Raw genomic sequence first — 20,000 nt, forward strand, 5'->3', positions numbered from 1 at the left:
CTCCTTCAATTTCAACGGCATTTAAAGCTTGCAGACTGTGGGTTGAATTACTCTAATATGTTAAGCTGTGGTACATTTTGTGTTCAACACTAAAATAAAGTAGATAAACCTATAGACCCTTGTGATTGGCAGTGGATGAGCATCTGGCTGTAAGTGCTGTTCCTCGCCCCGCCTCCATCTCCACTTTCTCGAGCTCCCCTCCGCGATCCGTTTCACACGCGCTGAGAGCAACCGCGCGCCCTCGCGCATCCAGCAACTACGGGCAACCGCTCGAGTTTAGTCCAGCTGCCCTTGAATGTACAGAAGACGTGGGATGTTCGCATAAACGGTCTTATCAGAGAGTTCTACTTCGCCTCTGTGCTTTCTCATGAACACCAACCGGCTTACGGAGATTTTGGTTTTATTTTTGCAAAGTGGTACTCTGTGCAGGGAAGCCAATTACACGGATGTGACTGCGACTTTCGCTTAGGAATACTCTGGATTGCTAATAGGTGTAATCAAACTTATGGCGTGAAGGTAGGACAGTCGCATTTTGTGTGTGTGTGTGTGTGTGCATGTTTTGGGGAACTGGAATTCTGAACGCACAACCACAGGTCTTGTTTCATCATCTGACCATCTTGAACTGCGATACAGGAATCTGGTTCAATTGGTTATAAAAGTGTAAAGTGCTGTTCTGGTGTGTGTGTGTGTGTGTGTGTGTGCGTGCGCATGTGTGTGTGTGTGTGTGTGCGCGCATGTGTGTGTGTGTGTGTGTGTGTTGTGTCTAACCATCCCTATCCTTATGTCTCTGCATCTTTCTCTCCTCTCCCATCTAATGTGTCTTCCTGTATTTATTGTTATGAGTGTTTGTGGACGTGTGTGTGTGTGTGTGAGTGTGTGTGTATGTGTGTGTGTATACATTAGTGTATTTTCCTCTATCATTTAAGGTGTGTGATTAAGTGCTCAAGGTGTGCTTGTGGGCTGGCTCTGTACTTTGCTCCGAGTGTCTCTCATTGAGAGCCGCTGCTGAAGTGTGTGTGAATAACCATGAGGTGGAATGCTTTGCCCTGGTGTCTACGTAAGGGGTGCGTTAATGTGCTAGTTTGTGTGTGTGTCTGTGTGTAAAGATGAGTTGGCTGCATAGTGTCGGAGTGTGTGCTTGTGTTTGTGTGTTTGTTTAAGGAGAGGTGAGCTGTGTGTGTGTGCGTGTGCGCGTGTGTGTGTGTGTATTGGTGAGGTTGGGCACTCAGCATCAGCATGTTAACATATGTATTTGTGAGGATGAGCTCAGCTGAGTGTGTGTGTGTTTGTGTGTGTGTGTGTGTGTGAGTGTGTGTGTGTGTGCGCGTGCTGTGCAGGTATGAGTGTATGGGATGCTGCCAGGGACTGTCTGGTGTACATTGCTGTTAGGCATGTCTACATGTCTACATTGTGTGTGTGTGTGTGTTAGAGAGAGAGAGAGAGTGTGTGTGTGTGTGTGTGTCTGTGTGTGCCAGTCCCTCAGATGCAGGATCACAGGCAGACTCCTACTGCACTTGCAGTGCACTGACTGGAGCTGTAGATATGCACGTGGACAGGTGACTGACATACTGAGGTATGATGTAGCAGCCCCCCCAAAGGTGAATGTAGAGTTGAATGTGGAGGTGAATGTAGAGTTGTCTGTAGAGTTGTCTGTAGAGGTGAATGTGGAGTTGAATGTAGAGTTGAATGTAGAGTTGAATGTAAAGGTGAATGTAGAATTGACACCTAACCCTAACCCTAACTCATTTCCAGATTCATTGTTTTTGTGTCTGCTGAGTGTTTGGCTTCTGCTCTAGCAGACCTACAGTGGGGAAAATAAGTATTTGAACCCCTGCCGATTTCGCAAGTTTGGCCACTTGCAAAGAAATGTGTGATCTATAATTGTAATGGTAGGTGTATTTTAACAGTGAGAAATAGAATACGTCTGTGCTTGCCAATAAGGGTTATTCCACCAAGTACTAAGTCATGTTTTGCTAGGGGTTCAAATACTTATTTTCTGCATCAAATGCAAATTAAGTCATAAATGTTGTAAAATGCAGTTTTCTGGATTTTTTTTGTTGACATTCTATTTCTCACTGTTAAAATACACTTACCATTACAATTATAGATCACACATTTCTTTGCAAGTGGCCAAACTTGCGAAATCGGCAGGGGTTCAAATACTTATTTTCCCCACTGTATATGTAGACACTAATGTATATGACTGGGAGATTTATAAGATCATTTTATTAGTTTCATCCTCCTGTTATGAGAGAGAGGTTTGATCGGGTCAGAGATGGGCTATCGGTGGTCCAGACTCTCCCCTCGTCCTGTTATGAGAGAGAGGTTTGATCGGGTCAGAGATGGGCTATCGGTGGTCCAGACTCTCCCCTCGTCCTGTTATGAGAGAGAGGTTTGATCGGGTCAGAGATGGGCTATCGGTGGTCCAGACTCTCCCCTCGTCCTGTTATGAGAGAGAGGTTTGATCAGGTCAGAGATGTGCTTGTAGTGGTCCAGACTCTCTCATCCTGCTCCATTGGCACCGGTCAGGCGTGAGTGAGGGTGAGGAGAAACCCTTATGAATCAAATTAAATTAAATTAAATAAAACTTTATTTATACGGCACATACCAGGAGGTAACACAATGCGCCTTTGAATGTGAGTGACATATTTGTTTTTTTATCGTGTTTTATCCTTTTCATGTGGGGTCACTCAATCTGTCTCTCTCTCACACATACACACAGACGTGCGCACGCACACACACACACACACAGACACACACACACATACAGAGACACACACACAGGCACACACACACACACACACACAGACACAGACACACAGACACACACATCTCTTTCGCTCTCTCTCTCTCCACATGTTGATGAACCTCTGAACAATCCCATCACCATGACGCCACAGCAGCATCCTGAGAGCTACAGCAAATGAAAGGAAATACATCAAGTGCCCATCTTCCATCTTCCAGCTGTCTGTAGACTGGACATCTCTCTGTCTCCCTCTCACATCCTCTCTCTTTCACTCCCTCCCTTTCCTCACTCCTCTCACTTTCACTCCCTCTTTCACTCACTTACTCCCTCCCTTTCCTCACTCCTCTCTTTCACTCACTCACTCCCTCCCTCTCCTCACTCCTCTCTCTTTCCCTCACTGTTTCACTCACTCACTCCTTCCCTTAGCCCCCCTCTCCCTTTCTCTGTTTTCCACGTTCTCTGTCCCTACCTCCCTCCTCTCATCCGCTCCCTCTCCCTCTCTCTATCCCTCTCTCTATCCCCCCCTCTCTGAGTATAGTAGGCTAATGGTTAGTTAGGTAACCCTAAGTAAGTGTGAGTCTATATATATATATTTCATAGTCAGGGTTCATATATATAATATTACAGTAAGGGTTCATTCCATTATGGGTCTGAGTAGAGCACAGAAGAGCACAAGGATGGAGAGAGGAGGAGAGAGAGGAGGAGTGGAGAGGAGAGGGGAGAGAGGAGAGAGAGGAGAGGAGAGGAGAGAAGGAGAGAGGAGAGGAGAGGAGAGAGGAGAGGAGAGAAGGAGAGAGGAGAGTGGAGGAGAGGAGAGGAGAGCGGAGGAGGAGAGCGGAGGAGAGAGGAGAGGAGAGTGGAGGAGAGGAGAGCAAGGAGAGGAGAGGAGGAGAGAGGAGAGCGGAGGAGAGGAGAGGATAGAGGAGAGGAGGAGAGAGGAGAGGAGAGGAGGTGAGAGAAGGAGAGGAGAGGAGGAGAGAGGGAGAGAGGAGAGTGGAGGAGAGGAGAGGAGAGAGGAGAGGAGAGCGGAGGAGAGGAGAGGAGGAGAGGAGAGAAGATGAGAGCGGAGGAGAGGAGAGGAGGTGAGAGAGGAGAGAGGAGAGGAGAGAGGAGAGGAGAGGAGGAGAGAGGAGAGGAGGTGAGAGAAGGAGAGAGGAGAGGAGAGGAGAGAGGAGAGGAGAGAGGAGAGTGGAGGAGAGGAGAGCGGAGGAGAGGAGAGGAGGAGAGCGGAGGAGAGAGGAGAGGAGAGTGGAGGAGAGGAGAGGAGAGCGAGGAGAGGAGAGGAGGAGAGAGGAGAGCGGAGGAGAGGAGAGAGGAGAGGAGAGGAGGAGAGAGGAGAGGAGGTGAGAGAAGGAGAGAGGAGAGGAGAGAGGAGAGGAGAGGAGGAGAGGAGAGGAGAGAAGGAGAGAGGAGAGTGGAGGAGAGGAGAGGAGAGAGGAGAGGAGAGCGGAGGAGAGGAGAGCGGAGGAGAGAGGAGAGGAGGAGAGATGAGGAGAGGAGAGCGAGGAGAGGAGAGCGGAGGAGAGGAGAGGAGAGGAGAGGAGAGGGGAGGAGAGAAAAAGAGATGAGAGTGGAGGAGAGGAGCAGTGAGTAAAGGAGAGGAGAGGAGGAAAGGAGAGGAAAAGAAAGGAGAGCGGAGGAGAGGAGAGGAGCAGTGAGTAAAGGAGAGGAGAGGAGAGGAGCAGAGAGTAAAGGAGAGGAGGGTTGATCTCTACTCCCATTAGCTCTTCAGGCTTGTCAGTTAGCAGCTGGTGCTCACGCCTGGGTCTGTGTGTGTGTGTGTGTGTGTGTGTGTGTGTGTGTGTGTGTGTGTGTGTGTGTGTGTGTGTGTGTGTGTGTGTGTGTGTGTGTGTGTCACGCCTGGGTCTGACAGCACCGCAATTAAGGCCCAGGAGAAACCAACAGGCCTATCCATCCAAGGCCGACTCCCCGCCCCGGGCCCATGGGGTTTCTTTCAGTATCACCACGCCTCGCCCATCACTACCACCTCGCCTCGCCTCGCTCATCAGTACCAATCTCATGTCTGAATAGGTTTTAGAAATTGTTGGCGTCACGTCAAGTAGAAGTCGTGGTGAGCTGACGTAGCGGGGGCAATTTAGCAGTTTCAGCAGTCTTAGTGCATCATTTGTGTGTGTGTGTGTGTGTGTTGTGTGTGTGTGTGTGTGTGTTTGTGTGTGTATGTGTGTGTGTGTGTGTGAGTGTGTGTGTGTGTGTGGGAGTCCTGTGAATGTGAGGGGAAACAGGCAGGGCTGCCGAGAAAATGATAGAAGAGGAAAAGATCAATTATGGAGGAGAGAGAGAGGAGGAATGGAAGGAGAAAGAGAGAGAGGAAGAATTGGAGGAGAGAGAGATGGAGAGAAAGAGGAGGAATGGGAGGAGAGAGAGACAGAGATGGAGAGAGAGAGGAATGAGAGGAGAGAGAGACGGAGAGAGAGAGAGACGGAGAGAGAGAGGAGGAATGGGAGGAGAGAGAGAGAGACGGAGAGAGAGAGGAGGAATGGGAGGAGAGGAGAGAGAGAGAGAGAGAGAGGAGGAATGACCCCCTGCACAAACACCACTCCCCCTCCGAATGGGAGGAGAGAGAGAGAGAGAGAGAGAGAGAGAGGGAGGAATGAGAGGAGAGAGAGAGGGAGGAATGAGAGGAGAGAGAGAGAGAGGAGAATGGGAGGAGAGAGAGAGAGATGGAGAGAGAGAGAGGAGGAATGGGAGGAGAGAGACGGAGAGAGAGAGAGGAGGAATGGGAGGAGAGGGAGAGAGAGATGGAGAGAGAGAGGAGGAATGGGAGGAGAGAGAGAGAGAGACGGGAGAGAGAGAGGAGGAATGGGAGGAGAGAGAGAGACGGAGAGAGAGAGAGGAGGAATGGGAGGAGAGGGAGAGAGAGATGGAGAGAGAGAGGAGGAATGGGAGGAGAGGGAGAGAGAGATGGAGAGAGAGATGAGGAATGGGAGGAGAGAGAGAGAGATGGGAGAGAGAGAAGAGGAATGGGAGAGAGAGAGAGAGAGAGAGCAGAGGAATGGGAGAGAGAGAGAGAGAGGAATGGGAGGAATGGGAGCGGAGGAATGGGAGGAGAGAGAGAGAGATGGAGAGAGAGAGGAGGAATGGGAGGAGAGAGAGACAGAGAGAGAGAGGAGGAATGAGAGGAGAGAGAGAGAGACGGAGAGAGAGAGAGGAGGAATGGGAGGAGAGGGAGAGAGAGAGGAGGAATGGGAGGAGAGAGAGACGGAGAGAGAGAGGAGGAATGGGAGGAGAGAGAGAGAGAGACGGGAGAGAGAGAGGAGGAATGGGAGGAGAGAGAGAGAGAGAGACGGAGAGAGAGAGAGGAGGAATGACCCCCTGCACAAACGCCACTCCCCCTCCGCCCGGACTTCTCCAGCATTCAGGTTATTCAGGAAACTCCATCTGTAAAATTATGTACTAATGCAACCCTTAATGCACGCACACACACACACACACACACACATTGTGTTCTATTCGCTTGTGTTCTATTTGTGTTCTATTCGCTTGTGTTCTATTCGCTTGTGTTCTATTGTGTTCTATTTGCTTGTGTTTTATTCGCTTGTGTTCTATTCGTTTGTGTTCTATTCGCTTGTGTTCTATTTGCTTGTGTTCTATTTGCTTGTGTTCTATTGTGTTCTATTCGCTTGTGTTCTATTCGTTTGTGTTCTATTCGCTTGTGTTCTATTCGCTTGTGTTCTATTTGCTTGTGTTCTATTTGCTTGTGTTCTATTTGCTTGTGTTCTATTGTGTTCTATTCGCTTGTGTTCTATTCGCTTGTGTTCTATTTGCTTGTGTTCTATTCGCTTGTGTTCTATTTGCTTGTGTTCTATTTGCTTGTGTTCTTTTTGCTTGTGTTTTATTCGCTTGTTCTGGCGCCCAGTTAGTTTTGTTTTTGTTGTTGTTGTTGTATTGTTTTATACCTGCCTGTATTTTGGATTCCATTTCTTCTTGCACTCTGTGCTCAGTTTGCCTGCCTGGTTTCTGCTGTTAGATCTGCCTCTGGTGTCATGTGCATTTGGGCTCTCTCTCTCGCCAGCCTTGACTCACATGCACACACACACATGCACACATGCACACACACACACACACGCACGCACACACAGTAACCATGCGTGCACTAATCACCTTCCCCCTCCCCCGTGCTCGCCAGAGAGATTGTTCCGGGCTCGGAGCTCACGTTTGATCTTACCTGGAGATCACCATCTCTCTGGTGCCAGTCACTGCATAGAAATAAGACCTGATTGGAGGAAACAAGTTGCCAATCACACAGCAGTTATGCCTGCCAATCACACAGCAGTTATGCCTGCCAATCACGAAGCAGTTATGCCTGGAAACCCACATCAGTTCCCGGACACTGTTAGCACATTGTGTGAAATCTGAACTGTATAGTACATTATTGTAGAACTGCTCTGTAGTTAATTACTGTCAATCACAAATGCATTTTGGGAAACTGTAAATAACTGAGACAGCACCTTGCTGTAGAACTGATACCCTGCACAACACGGAGTATCCCACAACTGCTCTGTGGAAGAATACAACCTTTTACGGTGAAAAGCTTGAGGGGCTCAGGTCTCTATAAAGCGCCTTAGGACAGTGTCCATGTTTAATGGTGCTCTATAAACGAATGCAATTGATTTGAATTTAAATTGAAAAGCAGTAAAAGAGCAAACTTGACAATTAAGCTTTTTAAATGAGTAAATCAGGTTAGGAGGCAGAATTTTTTCATTTCTCTGCTTTGACCCCTGACCCCTATAAACTGATACACTGATAAACTGATAAACTGATACACTGATAAACTGATACACTGATAAACAGACAGTATGAAGCTGAATGTCTGAGTGTGGGGCAGCACAGATACATGAAGAGATAAAGCCGTGCAGGTGCCGCTGTGTTTACAGGTGTAGGATGTGTAGAATTTACATTTACAAGTGTAGGATGTGTAGAATTTATATTTACATTTACAAGTGTAGGATGTGTAGAATTTACAAGTGTAGGATGTGTAGAATTTACATTTACATTTGCAATTGGGAATAACAGTAATTCTCTGCATAACAACACTAAAGTACTATCGCATATCATAAAACAATATAATGATGAACAGGATTTTTGGTTTTACTTAACAGGACTGTGTCAAGAAAAAAATACCTGGCCGAAAGCGTGAGCTGTCTCGCTGGTTACTATGGCGACTCCAAAAGCGTGAGCTGTCTCGCTGGTAATGATGGAGACTCCAAAAGTGTGAGCTGTCTCGCTGGTTACTATGGCGACTCCAAAAGCGTGAGCTGTCTCGCTGGTAATGATGGAGACTCCAGAGAAGATCATCGCAAAGTCGGAGTTCAAGACTCCAGTTCATGTTTGAGGCGTTTGCTGAACAGTACAAACACTCCATACTTACAAATAAGTTGCGTTGTAAACCCAAACATTGAGGTTGGTTCTCCCTTCGAGGTTGGTTCTCTCTTTGAGGTTGGTTCTCCCTGAGCTGAGTGGGCTGAGAAAGAACCACTGGGAGGGGCTAATGTTTGGAGGTCCAATCATTTCAGTCTTTCATCTTACCATAGTCTTACTGGTACTTGTATACGTTAAACAGTAGATCACTCTAAACAACATTACTTTAACGTATTGACCAATTGCTGCACAGAACGATACTGCTGTTTGATTTTGACAGTATGCTTATTCCTAATGTAGTGTAACATGCAAGGGGTAGTGGAGCTTCCGTGTGCGTATTTAAAGAGACTCTGAGTTGGTTCCCATCATGCTGTGCGCTAGAATGGTGTGGATAACTGTGTTCTGTGTTCTAAATTAGAATTGTGTGTGTATTGCCCTCCTTTTGTGTCCAGTGTAATGTGAATTACTTATTATTGCTTCAGTGTGCTCTGTGGTAACTCTGTGTGTGTGTGTGTGTGTGTATTAGCTCCTGTGTTAATTAGAGTTGTCTGACCGCTACTGATTGGCGCTAGCTTTATCTGCAAGTGTGAACAGGTGATAGAGAGACGTTATTGATCTCCAACTGTGTGAACTGCTTTGCAGAGAAGCCTTGCGAACATGAGATATAGCCCCATGAGATATAGCCCTAGCTACAGAGATAGGTTGAGACGGCTTCCGCAAAAAGCCCTGCAAATGTGAGATATATTCTCATTAACACCCTCAGAGGACTTCAGAATGGCTTTGACTGGTCCAACCATACACATAAACAAACAAACAAACAAAGAATCTGTTTACATGTGAAAGCCCATTTGGGGCTATTCCAAGTAAGTGGTTTAGTGACAAACCTGGGTAGGTTAACTTAGAGTAAGTGGTAAACCCATCTGGACTTCACTTGTGTTCTGTTTGTGTGTTTGTTGACTATGATGACTGATAGCTGGTATTGCTGTTTGTTTATTTGCTAGCTGATGTTGCTGTTTGCTAGCTGGTACTGCTGTTTGTTTGCTAGCTGGCATCCCTTTCAAACACTTAAATAAAGACAGGATCTAGGAAGGAAGGGTCTTATGATTTATTTCTATATTCATTTTTATATTGCAGGAAAAAAACCTTTATTTTTGGCAGAAGTGAATTATATAGAAATTATATAGAAATACAGTATATACGCCTAATAACTATGTATTCTGGCAGAGAATATCTAGGCTTTATAGACGGCCTCTGGTTCTGGGTACATCTCTAGATCGTTCTTCCAGTTTCCAGGCATTTTAACTTTGAATCAGTTGAACCTGTACTTGTTGTTACACAGCAATCATACTCAAGTTAGCGCATAGTTGCATGTTAAACTCCAAAACGTCCTGTTTAAGTAGCATAGTACTGAAGCGCAGCTTAGCTAGCCAAATGTTAACTGATGATTTGTGTTTGCTGCCGTTTTTATTTCCTTGTTTAGTGTTTACTTATGTTGGGGTCGGTTCTGATGTTTTGTTGCATTATGTTTGGTTTTTGCAATTGTTAGCACTAAGAGAGTCCAGACACTCCCAGACAATTCAATTCCTTTGCAGACACACTTTTACAATGATGTGTCTCATGCCAGCCATCTCTTGTTTCTCTTGTTAGCCTTTTCTCATGTTCTTAAAGGCGGTTCTCTTGTTAGCCTTTTCTCATGTTCTTAAAGGCGGTTCTCTTGTTAGCCTTTTCTCATGTTCTTAAAGGCAGTTCTCTTGTTAGCCTTTTCTCATGTTCTTAAAGGCGGTTCTCTTGTTAGCCTTTTCTCATGTTCTTAAAGGCGGTTCTCTTGTTAGCCTTTTCTCATGTTCTTAAAGGCGGTTCTCTTGTTAGCCTTTTCTCATGTTCTTAAAGGCGGTTCTCTTGTTAGCCTTTTCTCATGTTCTTAAAGGCAGTTCTCTTGTTTGCCCTTTCTCATGTTCTTAAAGGCAGTTCTCTTGTTTGCCTTTTCTCATGTTCTTAAAGGCAGTTCAGCCTGTGCCTCTTCTAAAGGGAGCCACTTAAGACCTTCCGATGCATCAGTGAAAGGTCACAGGGAGCTATTTATCATATAGCTCATCATATCTTGTAGCACTGACGATTCTCTAGCACACTGTGGGCCGTGATGTGTTGGTATCTCCTGCTATAGTGGATCACTTGTTTAGGAAAGAATAGAGGCTGCGGTGCCTAGTCAGTGTGGAAGTGTGTGTGTGTTTGTTTGTGTGTGTGTGTGTGTGTGTGTGTGTGTGTGTGTGAGGATGTCCTGCCTGAGTGTCTTCGGTGATCTCAGAGAGAGAGTTAGTGGCTATCTTTCATCTTTATGAACCGTTCCATATAAAATAAAGATAGTTACTGTCATGTGCGCATGCTAATCCTGTTCAGGAACATTCCTAAATGCTCTCCCATCTGCAGCGGGGACACAAATAGCTGGGGAGGCCAAAGAGTAGAGGATACAGTGTGTGTGTGTGTGTGTGTGTGTGTGTGTGTGTGTGTGTGTGTGTGCACAAATAGCTGGGGAGGCCAAAGAGATCGGAGCCGTCCTCTCAGGTGGGAACATTTTAGAGCTGATTTTGACATGTGACCTACTACTGAGTTTGAGCTGAATCTGCAGACACGGTTGTAGGAGCTGCACACACACACATACACAAACACACACACACACACACACACTCACACATGCTGCTGCTGCTGTAGGATGTATAAATATGGACAGGTGAGAGAGATACTGCTGCTCCTCTGCTGAACAAAGACTCACCACACACACACACACACACAGGTTTGGAAGCTTGTAAGACAGGGAGGTGAGAGCAGGAGCAGCGCTCACATCGAGTGGCTGCAGTTTGTCAGTGAACCATTGCTCACCACACACACACACACACGCACACACACACACACACACACCCCCCCCCTTCGCACACACACACACACACGCACACACACACACACACACACACACTTACAAATGTGTTGCAGGAGGGCAGCCAGCTCATCACCTTCTGCCGGGTCCTGGCATGCAGACCAGCGCCTTGTTTGGAGTTTCCTCACCAAACCTAATTGTTTTCCTGGAGTGTTGCCTCCTTCGTGTATAAACCCACAGTATGCACTGAACCCAGCCCTGTAGAGAGCCACACACACACACACACACACACACACACACCTCAGGCAAAGGGCATCTGTGGTGCACACACACACACACACACACACAGGGTTCAGAGCAGATCTACCATATTAACACACACACACACACACACACACACACACACACGCACACACACAGGTTTGGAAGCTTGTAAGACAGGGAGGTGAGAGCAGGAGCAGCGCTCACATCGAGTGGCTGCAGTTTGTCAGTGAACCATTGCTCACCACACACACACACACACGCACACACACACACACACACACACCCCCCCTTCGCACACACACACACACACGCACACACACACACACACACACACACTTACAAATGTGTTGCAGGAGGGCAGCCAGCTCATCACCTTCTGCCGGGTCCTGGCATGCAGACCAGCGCCTTGTTTGGAGTTTCCTCACCAAACCTAATTGTTTTCCTGGAGTGTTGCCTCCTTCGTGTATAAACCCACAGTATGCACTGAACCCAGCCCTGTAGAGAGCCACACACACACACACACACACACACACACACCTCAGGCAAAGGGCATCTGTGGTGCACACACACACACACACACACACAGGGTTCAGAGCAGATCTACCATATTAACACACACACACACACACACACACACACACACACACACACACACCTCAGGCAAAGGCATCTGTGGTGCAGCAGACTGAACACAAGGAGCATGGAGACACTGTTGGCTCATGGCTGTCATCTTCTGTCCTTGCTGCCACTGGGGTTTTAGTGAGACTGCAACATTCTGCTTATAACTCTGCTGATGCTGCTGGCCCAGCTGACTCAGCACTGTGATTGCCTTGATTCAGATTCAGTGGCTAGGGACTCTGACTCAGCACTGTGATTGCCTTGATTCAGATTCTGACTCAGCACTGTTCTGGGTTCCACTGGCCCTGCTGGGGAACAGGTGGTGAGAGGCCCCTTGTGAGAGGCCCTGTGTGAGAGGCAGGCTTGTGTGAGAGGCAGGCTTGTGTGATTGCTTAGCTCACATGTGCTGAACTCTGGCCCGCCAAGCGATTTAATCCGGCCCTCCGGCTCCTAAGAATGTTGCAAAATGTTCCATTGATTTGAATGGGCCACAGTGTAATTTAATTTGGCCTGCCAGATAATATGTAATGTCTATCAGAGCTGGAGCCGCCGGTATGTCGCACAGACCACTAATACTGCAAGTCCCACAATGCACTGCTTACGTTAATTTAGGCCCGCAAGCGCAAGCCCTTGCCCCACTGTCTGCAGCCTCATCACCTGAAGTCAAAGTTTAGCTTGCGGCCTGTCTCTCTCCCCCCAAAAAATGGCCAAACAAAAGGTGGACTTTGAAAACAGGGGTTTTCAAGAAAGGTGGGCGGCAGAATATATGTTTACCGATGTAAAGGGCAAACCTGTATGTCTTGTGTGCGGAGCCAATGTGGCTGTAATGAAAGAATATAATTTAAGACGGCACTATGAAACGAAACACCAAGACAGGTACAAACATCTGGACATGAAACAGAATCGAAGGATTAGAAAAGAAGGCTGGTGTCATAGCAGACTGTGTTCGTAAAAGCTAAATCACAAATTAAGCTTAATTGTAGTAGCGGAGATCGCTAAAGCAGCCCGACCCTTTACCGAGGGAGAACTGCATGATAAAAGTTTTGCGACATCGTTTGCCCTGATCAAAGACAAGCATTTTTAAATGTGAGCCTTAGCAGAAACTCCGTTGCTGATTGTGTATGTGACCTTGCCACCGATCTACAACAACAGCTGATGGGAAAGGGAAAAGATTTCATTGCATACTCCCTTGCTGTGGATGAGAGCAGCGACACATCTGATACTGCCCAGCTGTCAATCTTCATCCGTGGAGTGGACTCAACTCTGTGCTTTATAGACAAACTTTTGGGATTTAAATCAATGCATGGCACAACTACGGGGAAAGATCTCTTTGAAGACGTATCCAAATCTTGTGGGACTGCGATGTGCAGAAAAGAGAGGCATAAGAAATGAATGGCACTGATGTTTATTTTATTCTGATATTTGATCTCTATGTTTATATATGTCCAGCCCTCGACTTGGACGCAGTGTTTCATGTTGGCCCTCTGTGTATTTGAGTTTGACACCCCTGGCTTAGCTTGTTTTTTCTGGCATGAATACCAACATGAGGTGAGGGGGTGGGTAGGGATGTATACATGTCCGCATATTTATGTGTGTGTGGCTGGATGTACGTGTGTGTGTGTGTGTGTGGCTGTACGTGTGTGTGTGTGTGTGTGTGTGTGTGTGTGTGTGGCTGTACGTGTGTCTGGGTGTGTGTGGCTGTACATGTGTAATTTAAGAGATCTTTGATGGTCTGGCATGGATTGGGCCCTTATAGCTCAACTGCTATCAAAGCTCTCTCAGGCTGGCGCCCAGCTCACATGAGGGACCAGTGTTACAGCTAACAGGTTATACGAGACACCAGTGTTACAGCTAACAGGTTATAAGAGAGACAAGTTTATAAGAGAGACAAGTTTATAAGAGACAAGTTTATAAGAGAGACAAGTTTATAAGCGAGACCCGTGTTACGGCTAACAGTTTATAAGAAAGACCAGCATTACAGCTCACAGTTTATAAGAGGGACCAATTTACATGAAGGACCAATTTATAAGAGGGACCAATTTACATGAAGGACCAGTTTATAAGAGGGACCAGTGTTACAGCTATTAAAGCTCTCTTAGGGTGGCGCCCAGCTCACAGTTTACATGAGGGACCAGTTTATAAGAAGCAGTGCCGCTGCTAGCCATTTTAGTGCCCTAAGCATAACTCCTTTATGATGCCCCCCGAGAAAAAAAACGTTGTTTCTGCCAGTTTAACATGTTATTAAAACGAAAAAGGAAAATCTACTTTGTAAACACAGTACACAGAACAGCCAAAACATACACACAAGTATTGGGATGTGCAAAATCTTTGTAGGAATTAAATAGTCATCCATAAATACAAATTTAAAAGCAGAAGTATACAAGTAAGCAATCTTCTTCAATAAAGCAAAGACTTAGAAGCAGAAAATTCACACAATTTTACTTTACTTTGTAAACACACTATGTAGAACAGCTAAAACACACACCTCTTGTCACTACAGATCCATAACTTTGCAGCTAAAGTTGTGATTCCTGGTTGCTATGGTTATCTAGGTGCTATGCTAGCTAGCTAGCTAGTTAAGGAAACTTTTAATAACCTTAAACGATTTAAATGGAATTTTTCCGTTTGCAGGAAATGGTAGCTAGTTATCTAGCTAATGTTATAGTCTCCTCGATTTAACTTCTACAATTATAATGGGTGCCTGTGACACTTCGTATGAACGAGTTCATATTCATGAGTTCATATTCAACACCAGTTCATTGTGTGTAAAGAATGCTGATATGAAATATGAAAACAACCAGTAGTCAATGTGCAAGCTTCCAATTTATTTGAGTTGGGGCAGTCTATCCTTCAGTCGAGGCATGATGATCTATCGCTACAAGTTTTACCTGTTCGTGTTGGAGTAACAAATGCTTGTGGAGTCAAGTGCAGTTGAGAGGCGCTTGTCTCCAGGGCACAGATTACACTTAACTTTTTTCTCTTTTCACGGATACAATTAGAATACCCTGACGGGACAAATCAAAATCACCCATAATTCCGGATGTCCCGGACAATTCGGGACGGTTGGCGACCCTACTTGCACCTAAGTTATAACATATTTGAGTGTGCTAACATTAGCAATAACGTCAGCTAGTTTGAGGTGTATGCATAGGCTAACCATTAAGTTAGCAGCACATTTCCCGTATTTAACAATGATTAAACATGGACTTACCTGAAAGTGATGCACGGGCATCATCTCGCAGTTTCTTTCTCTTTCTTTTTTTCTGCCCCTGACTCCTGTTGTCTTTTTGAGGCCATTTTCGAAAAGTTAGCTTACTGTCAACGTTCGTCAGGCCACTGAGATAGGAAAGGGCACCCACGGCGAGCTTGGGAATTTGAGTGTGTATTAGTTTTTTTTTGGGGGGGGGGGGGGGGGGGCACCATCGTAACTTTTTTGAGCAATTAAATATATCTCTTGTTCTGCCTGTTTTATGATATACATGCCTAAAAGGTGCCTAATATTTCTATATTGAAATGATATCGGCATTATAATTATTATAACTATGATGATTTTTTGGTGCCCCCTCAGGACTTGGTGCCCTACGCACAGCGCGTAGTTCGCGTTATGGGAGCGGCGGCACTGATAAGAAGGACCAATTTACATGAAGGACCAGTTTATAAGAGGGACTAGTTTACATGACGGACCAGCCAGTGGAGAAGAGTGACTGAGGAGCAGCACTAGAGCTGTCGCTGCGGAGCAGCTGTCATGTGGTATGGACAACCAGTGACCAGTGCAGGCAGATCCAGGCCACAGCTGTGTCATGCTTAGTGGGCGTGCAGTGTGCTCGTAGGGTTACTATTACAGCTTTGTGGGCGTGCAGTGTGCTCGTAAGGTTACTATTACAGCTTAGTGGGTATGCAGTGTGCTCGTAAGGTTACTATTACAGCTTAGTGGGTATGCAGTGTGCTCGTAAGGTTACTATTACAGCTTAGTGGGTATGCAGTGTGCTCGTAAGGTTACTATTACAAGGGTGGGTAGAGTAATGAAACAGAAAACTATGTCGATGGTAGAATAAGTGCATGACAGTGTGGTGGAGGTGGGTAGGTGTAGGCTGAGGGTTTCTACAAGTAGATCAGGTGGGGAGACTACAGCAGCTAGTCTAGAAGAAAGAGACAAAGTAAGTGGGTAGAGTTCGGTGCCAATACGTGTATATGTGTGAGAAGCTGTCCAGCAAGGTGTATGGGCATTTTGTTTATGTTTATGTTTTGTTTATGTTTTTGATGAGTTATGATTGGCTGACATGGTGCATGTAGATTTAAGCTAGATTAGCAAGGGTGGCAGGATAGACAACAGTGCACAACTGCAACATGTCGCATGCTGGACCCGGGATCCGTAAAGACATTTACATTTACATTTAGTCATTTAGCAGACACTTTTATCCAAAGCGACTTACAATGTATACCCATTTTACATTTACACTGATGGCACACTGCACATCAGGAGCAATTAGGGGTTCAGTGTCTTGCTCAAGGACACTTCGACAGGGAATCGAACTAGCAACCTTCTGATTACTAAACGACTTCTTTACCTCCTGTACCACTGTCGCCCCTCCACCACAGCACAATATACGCTGTCGGTAGCCCAGATTTATTCATTTTGGGAATTTAATATGTGTTTAGTTGTGATGAGTTATGTTTAGTTATGTTGGCTGGCTTGGTGCATGGGGATTGTTGGTTATCCAAGCATAGTAAGGGTGGCAGGATACAATGGCAGTGCACAAATGGCTATCAACACACTGGCTGTGTGTGTGTGTGTGTGTGTGTGTGTGTGTGTGTGTGTGTGTGTGTGTTAATTTGGTAGATCTGCTCTGAGCTGTGTGTGTGCATGTGTGTGTGTGTGTTAATATAGTAGATCTGCTTTGAGCTGTGTGTGTGTGCGTCTTAACATAGTAGATCTATCTGAGCTGTGTGTGTGTGTGTGTGTGTGTTAATATGGTAGATCTGCTCTGAGCTGTGTGTGAGTGAGTGTGTTTGTGTTTGTTAATATGGTAGATCTGCTTTGAGCTGTGTATGTGTGTGTTAATATAGTAGATCTATCTGAACTGTGTTTGTGTGTGTGTGTGTGTGTGTGTGTGTGTGTTTGTGTGTGTGTGTGTTAATATGGTAGATCTGGTCTGAACCCTGTGTGTGTGTGTGTGTGTGTGTGTGTGTGTGTGTGTGTTAATATAGTAGATCTGCTCTGAACCCTGTGTGTGTGTGTGTGTGTGTTAATATGGTAGATCTGCTCTGAACCCTGTGTGTGTGTGTGTGTGTGTTTGTGTGTGTGTGTGTGTGTGTGTGTTAATATAGTAGATCTGCTCTGAACCCTGTGTGTGTGTGTGTGTGTGTAGGTGTGTGTGTTAATATAGTAGATCTGCTCTGAACCCTGTGTGTGTGTGTGTGTGTGTGTGTGTGTGTGTATGTTTGTGTTAATATAGTAGATCGGCTCTGAACCCTGTGTGTGTGTGTGTGTGTGTGTGTGTGTGTGTGTTAATATGGTAGATCTGCTCTGAACCCTGTGTGTGTGTGTGTGTGTGTGTGTGTGTGTGTGTGTGTGTGTGTGTGTGTGTGTGTGTGTGTGTGTGTGTTTTCTAGGCTCCCCCTCTGCCATCTTTCGGAGCGCTCATGGATGTCATCATCGAGTACAGCTACAACGAGAGCACAGCCCAGAATGGAACCCCAGGCCTCAACGGGACGGAGGGCGCGCTGCGTCAGGAGTACAACTACTACGCCCTGCTGCTCACCCTCCTCATCTTCGTCATCATCTTCGGCAACGTGCTCGTGTGCATGGCCGTCTCGCGCGAGAAGGCGCTGCAGACCACCACCAACTACCTGATCGTCAGCCTCGCTGTCGCCGACCTGCTGGTGGCCACCCTCGTCATGCCCTGGGTCGTCTACCTGGAGGTAGGCTTCAGCCTAAATATGCCATCTCGCTCTGGGTCGTCTACCTGGAAGAAAGCTGCTGCCATAATATGCCAACATATTGCCTAAATACGCCAACATAATTTGCCATAATATGCCAGGGTCCTGTGCCGTGTGTGGTGGAGTTTTGTGACCGTTGCTGCCAGGTTTTTGTAATGAGCTCCCGGTGTCTCTCTGGAATAGTGTCATACTAATAGTGAACCCCATGCCTTATGTCTCTTTGGAATAGTGTAACACTAATAGTGAACCCCATGCTCCCGGTGTCTCTCTGGAATAGTGTCATACTAATAGTGAACCCCATGCCTTATGTCTCTCTGGAATAGTGTGATACTAATAGTGAACCCCATGCCTTATGTCTCTCTGGAATAGTGTGATACTAATAGTGAACCCCATGCTCCCGGTGTCTCTCTGGAATAGTGTAATACTAATAGTGAACCCCATGCTCCCGGTGTCTCTCTGGAATAGTGTGATACTAATAGTGAACCCCATGCTCCCGGTGTCTCTCTGGAATAGTGTAATACTAATAGTGAACCCCATGCCTTATGTCTCTCTGGAATAGTGTAACACTAATAGTGAACCCCATGCTCCCGGTGTCTCTCTGGAATAGTGTAATACTAATATGCAGCCCATGGTTTCTTTAAAGCAAAACAGCCAGCACTTGCTCATCTCTAGTTCTGGTTCAAACATATGCAGAGCGTGTTGTTAAGCTGCGTATCCTTTCAAGAGAGACTATCACAGGTAGTGTGTATCCTTTCAAGAGAGACTATCACAGGTAGTGTGTATCCTTTCAAGAGAGACTATCACAGGTAGTGTGTATCCTTTTAAGAGAGACTATCACAGGTAGTGTGTATCCTTTCAAGAGAGACTATCACAGGTAGTGTGTATCCTTTTAAGAGAGACTATCACAGGTAGTGTGTATCCTTTTAAGAGAGACTATCACAGGTAGTGTGTATCCTTTTAAGAGAGACTATCACAGGTAGTGTGTATCCTTTCAAGAGAGTATCACAGGTAGTGTGTATCCTTTTAAGAGAGACTATCACAGGTAGTGTGTATCCTTTTAAGAGAGACTATCACAGGTAGTGTGTATCCTTTCAAGAGAGACTATCACAGGTAGTGTGTATCCTTTTAAGAGAGACTATCACAGGTAGTGTGAATCCTTTCAGGAGAGACTATCACAGATAATGTGTATCCTTTTAAGAGAGACTATCACAGGTAGTGTGTATCCTTTTAAGAGAGACTATCACAGGTAGTGTGTATCCTCTCGGCTCTCCTTCAGCGTCTCGTCTACCACCAACGCCACACACACTCTCAGTCATCAAAGGCTGCCGATGCTCTTTCCTCTCCTGCGGTGGGAACAAATAGACTCATGAAGGCACATTTGTGCAGCTGTTACAGGCCAGCGCTGGAGGAGTCGAATGTGCTTTTAGATGCTTCATTATAGCCCAGCTTGGACCTTTCTGAATGCGCTTTTAGATGCTTCATTCCAGCCCAGCTTGAAACCTCAAGTCCAGGGTTACAACAACAGGGTTTGATCTGTCATGGCAGAAACCAGCTCCAGCTACAGTTACAGCTCCCGGAAGATCTTCAGAGGAGTGCATTGTGATAGATCTGTTCAGAGACACGATAACCAGCGTCTGGTAAATATCAGGTGTAACTAACGGTGTATGATGTGTGCAGCGGTGACATTCTTGCGCTGAAACTCAGAGCCTTTGTAGCACAGCACAAACAGCAAGCAGAGAAAAGACATTTAGTAGAGATCTCTGTTCAAGCATCTTATTTTTATGCCTTTTTAAATGTGGAAAATATTCATCACCTGATGTCCTCATGTGGATTTGAGTCTGTGGTCGTAGAACACTGAACACACACACACATGCACACACCACTGATTCTCATCTGCTCAAAGCTTCAGGCAGAACCAATCAATCCTCTCTCCTTCGTCTCTCAAACAGGAGAAGGACTTTCTGAAGTTAAACTTAAGGCAGAACCAATCAATCCTCTTTCCTTCATCTCTCAAACAGGAGAAGGACTTCCTAAAGGTAACCTTCAGGCAGAACCAATCAATCCTCTTTCGTTCATCTCTCAAAGAGGTGAAATACCTCCTGAAAACTCACTAATGACATTTTAGGCGAAAAATCCGAAACTTCACATCTTGCGAGCGATAATAACTCCGTCAATAAAACC

General features: G+C 46.0%; 1 protein-coding gene across 2 annotated transcripts in view; it reads left to right on the plus strand.

Annotated features, from left to right (window-relative positions):
* Positions 1 to 238: 238 nt before the first annotated feature.
* drd2a (dopamine receptor D2a) overlaps positions 239 to 20,000 on the plus strand; it is a 38,482-nt gene continuing 18,720 nt past the window's right edge. The window contains exons 1-2 of one of the 2 annotated variants that reach the window (XM_031584254.1): positions 239 to 516; positions 17,493 to 17,801. In XM_031584254.1, the coding sequence (XP_031440114.1) occupies positions 17,523 to 17,801 (279 nt within the window). In that variant the 5' untranslated portion in view covers positions 239 to 516; positions 17,493 to 17,522. Of the gene's footprint in view, positions 517 to 15,553; positions 15,630 to 17,492; positions 17,802 to 20,000 lie in introns of those variants that run through there. The other variant, XM_031584255.2, reaches the window with a different exon arrangement.

The sequence above is a fragment of the Clupea harengus genome, chromosome 17 (assembly GCF_900700415.2).
Source record: "Clupea harengus chromosome 17, Ch_v2.0.2, whole genome shotgun sequence".
Classification (NCBI taxonomy): Eukaryota; Metazoa; Chordata; class Actinopteri; order Clupeiformes; family Clupeidae; genus Clupea; species Clupea harengus.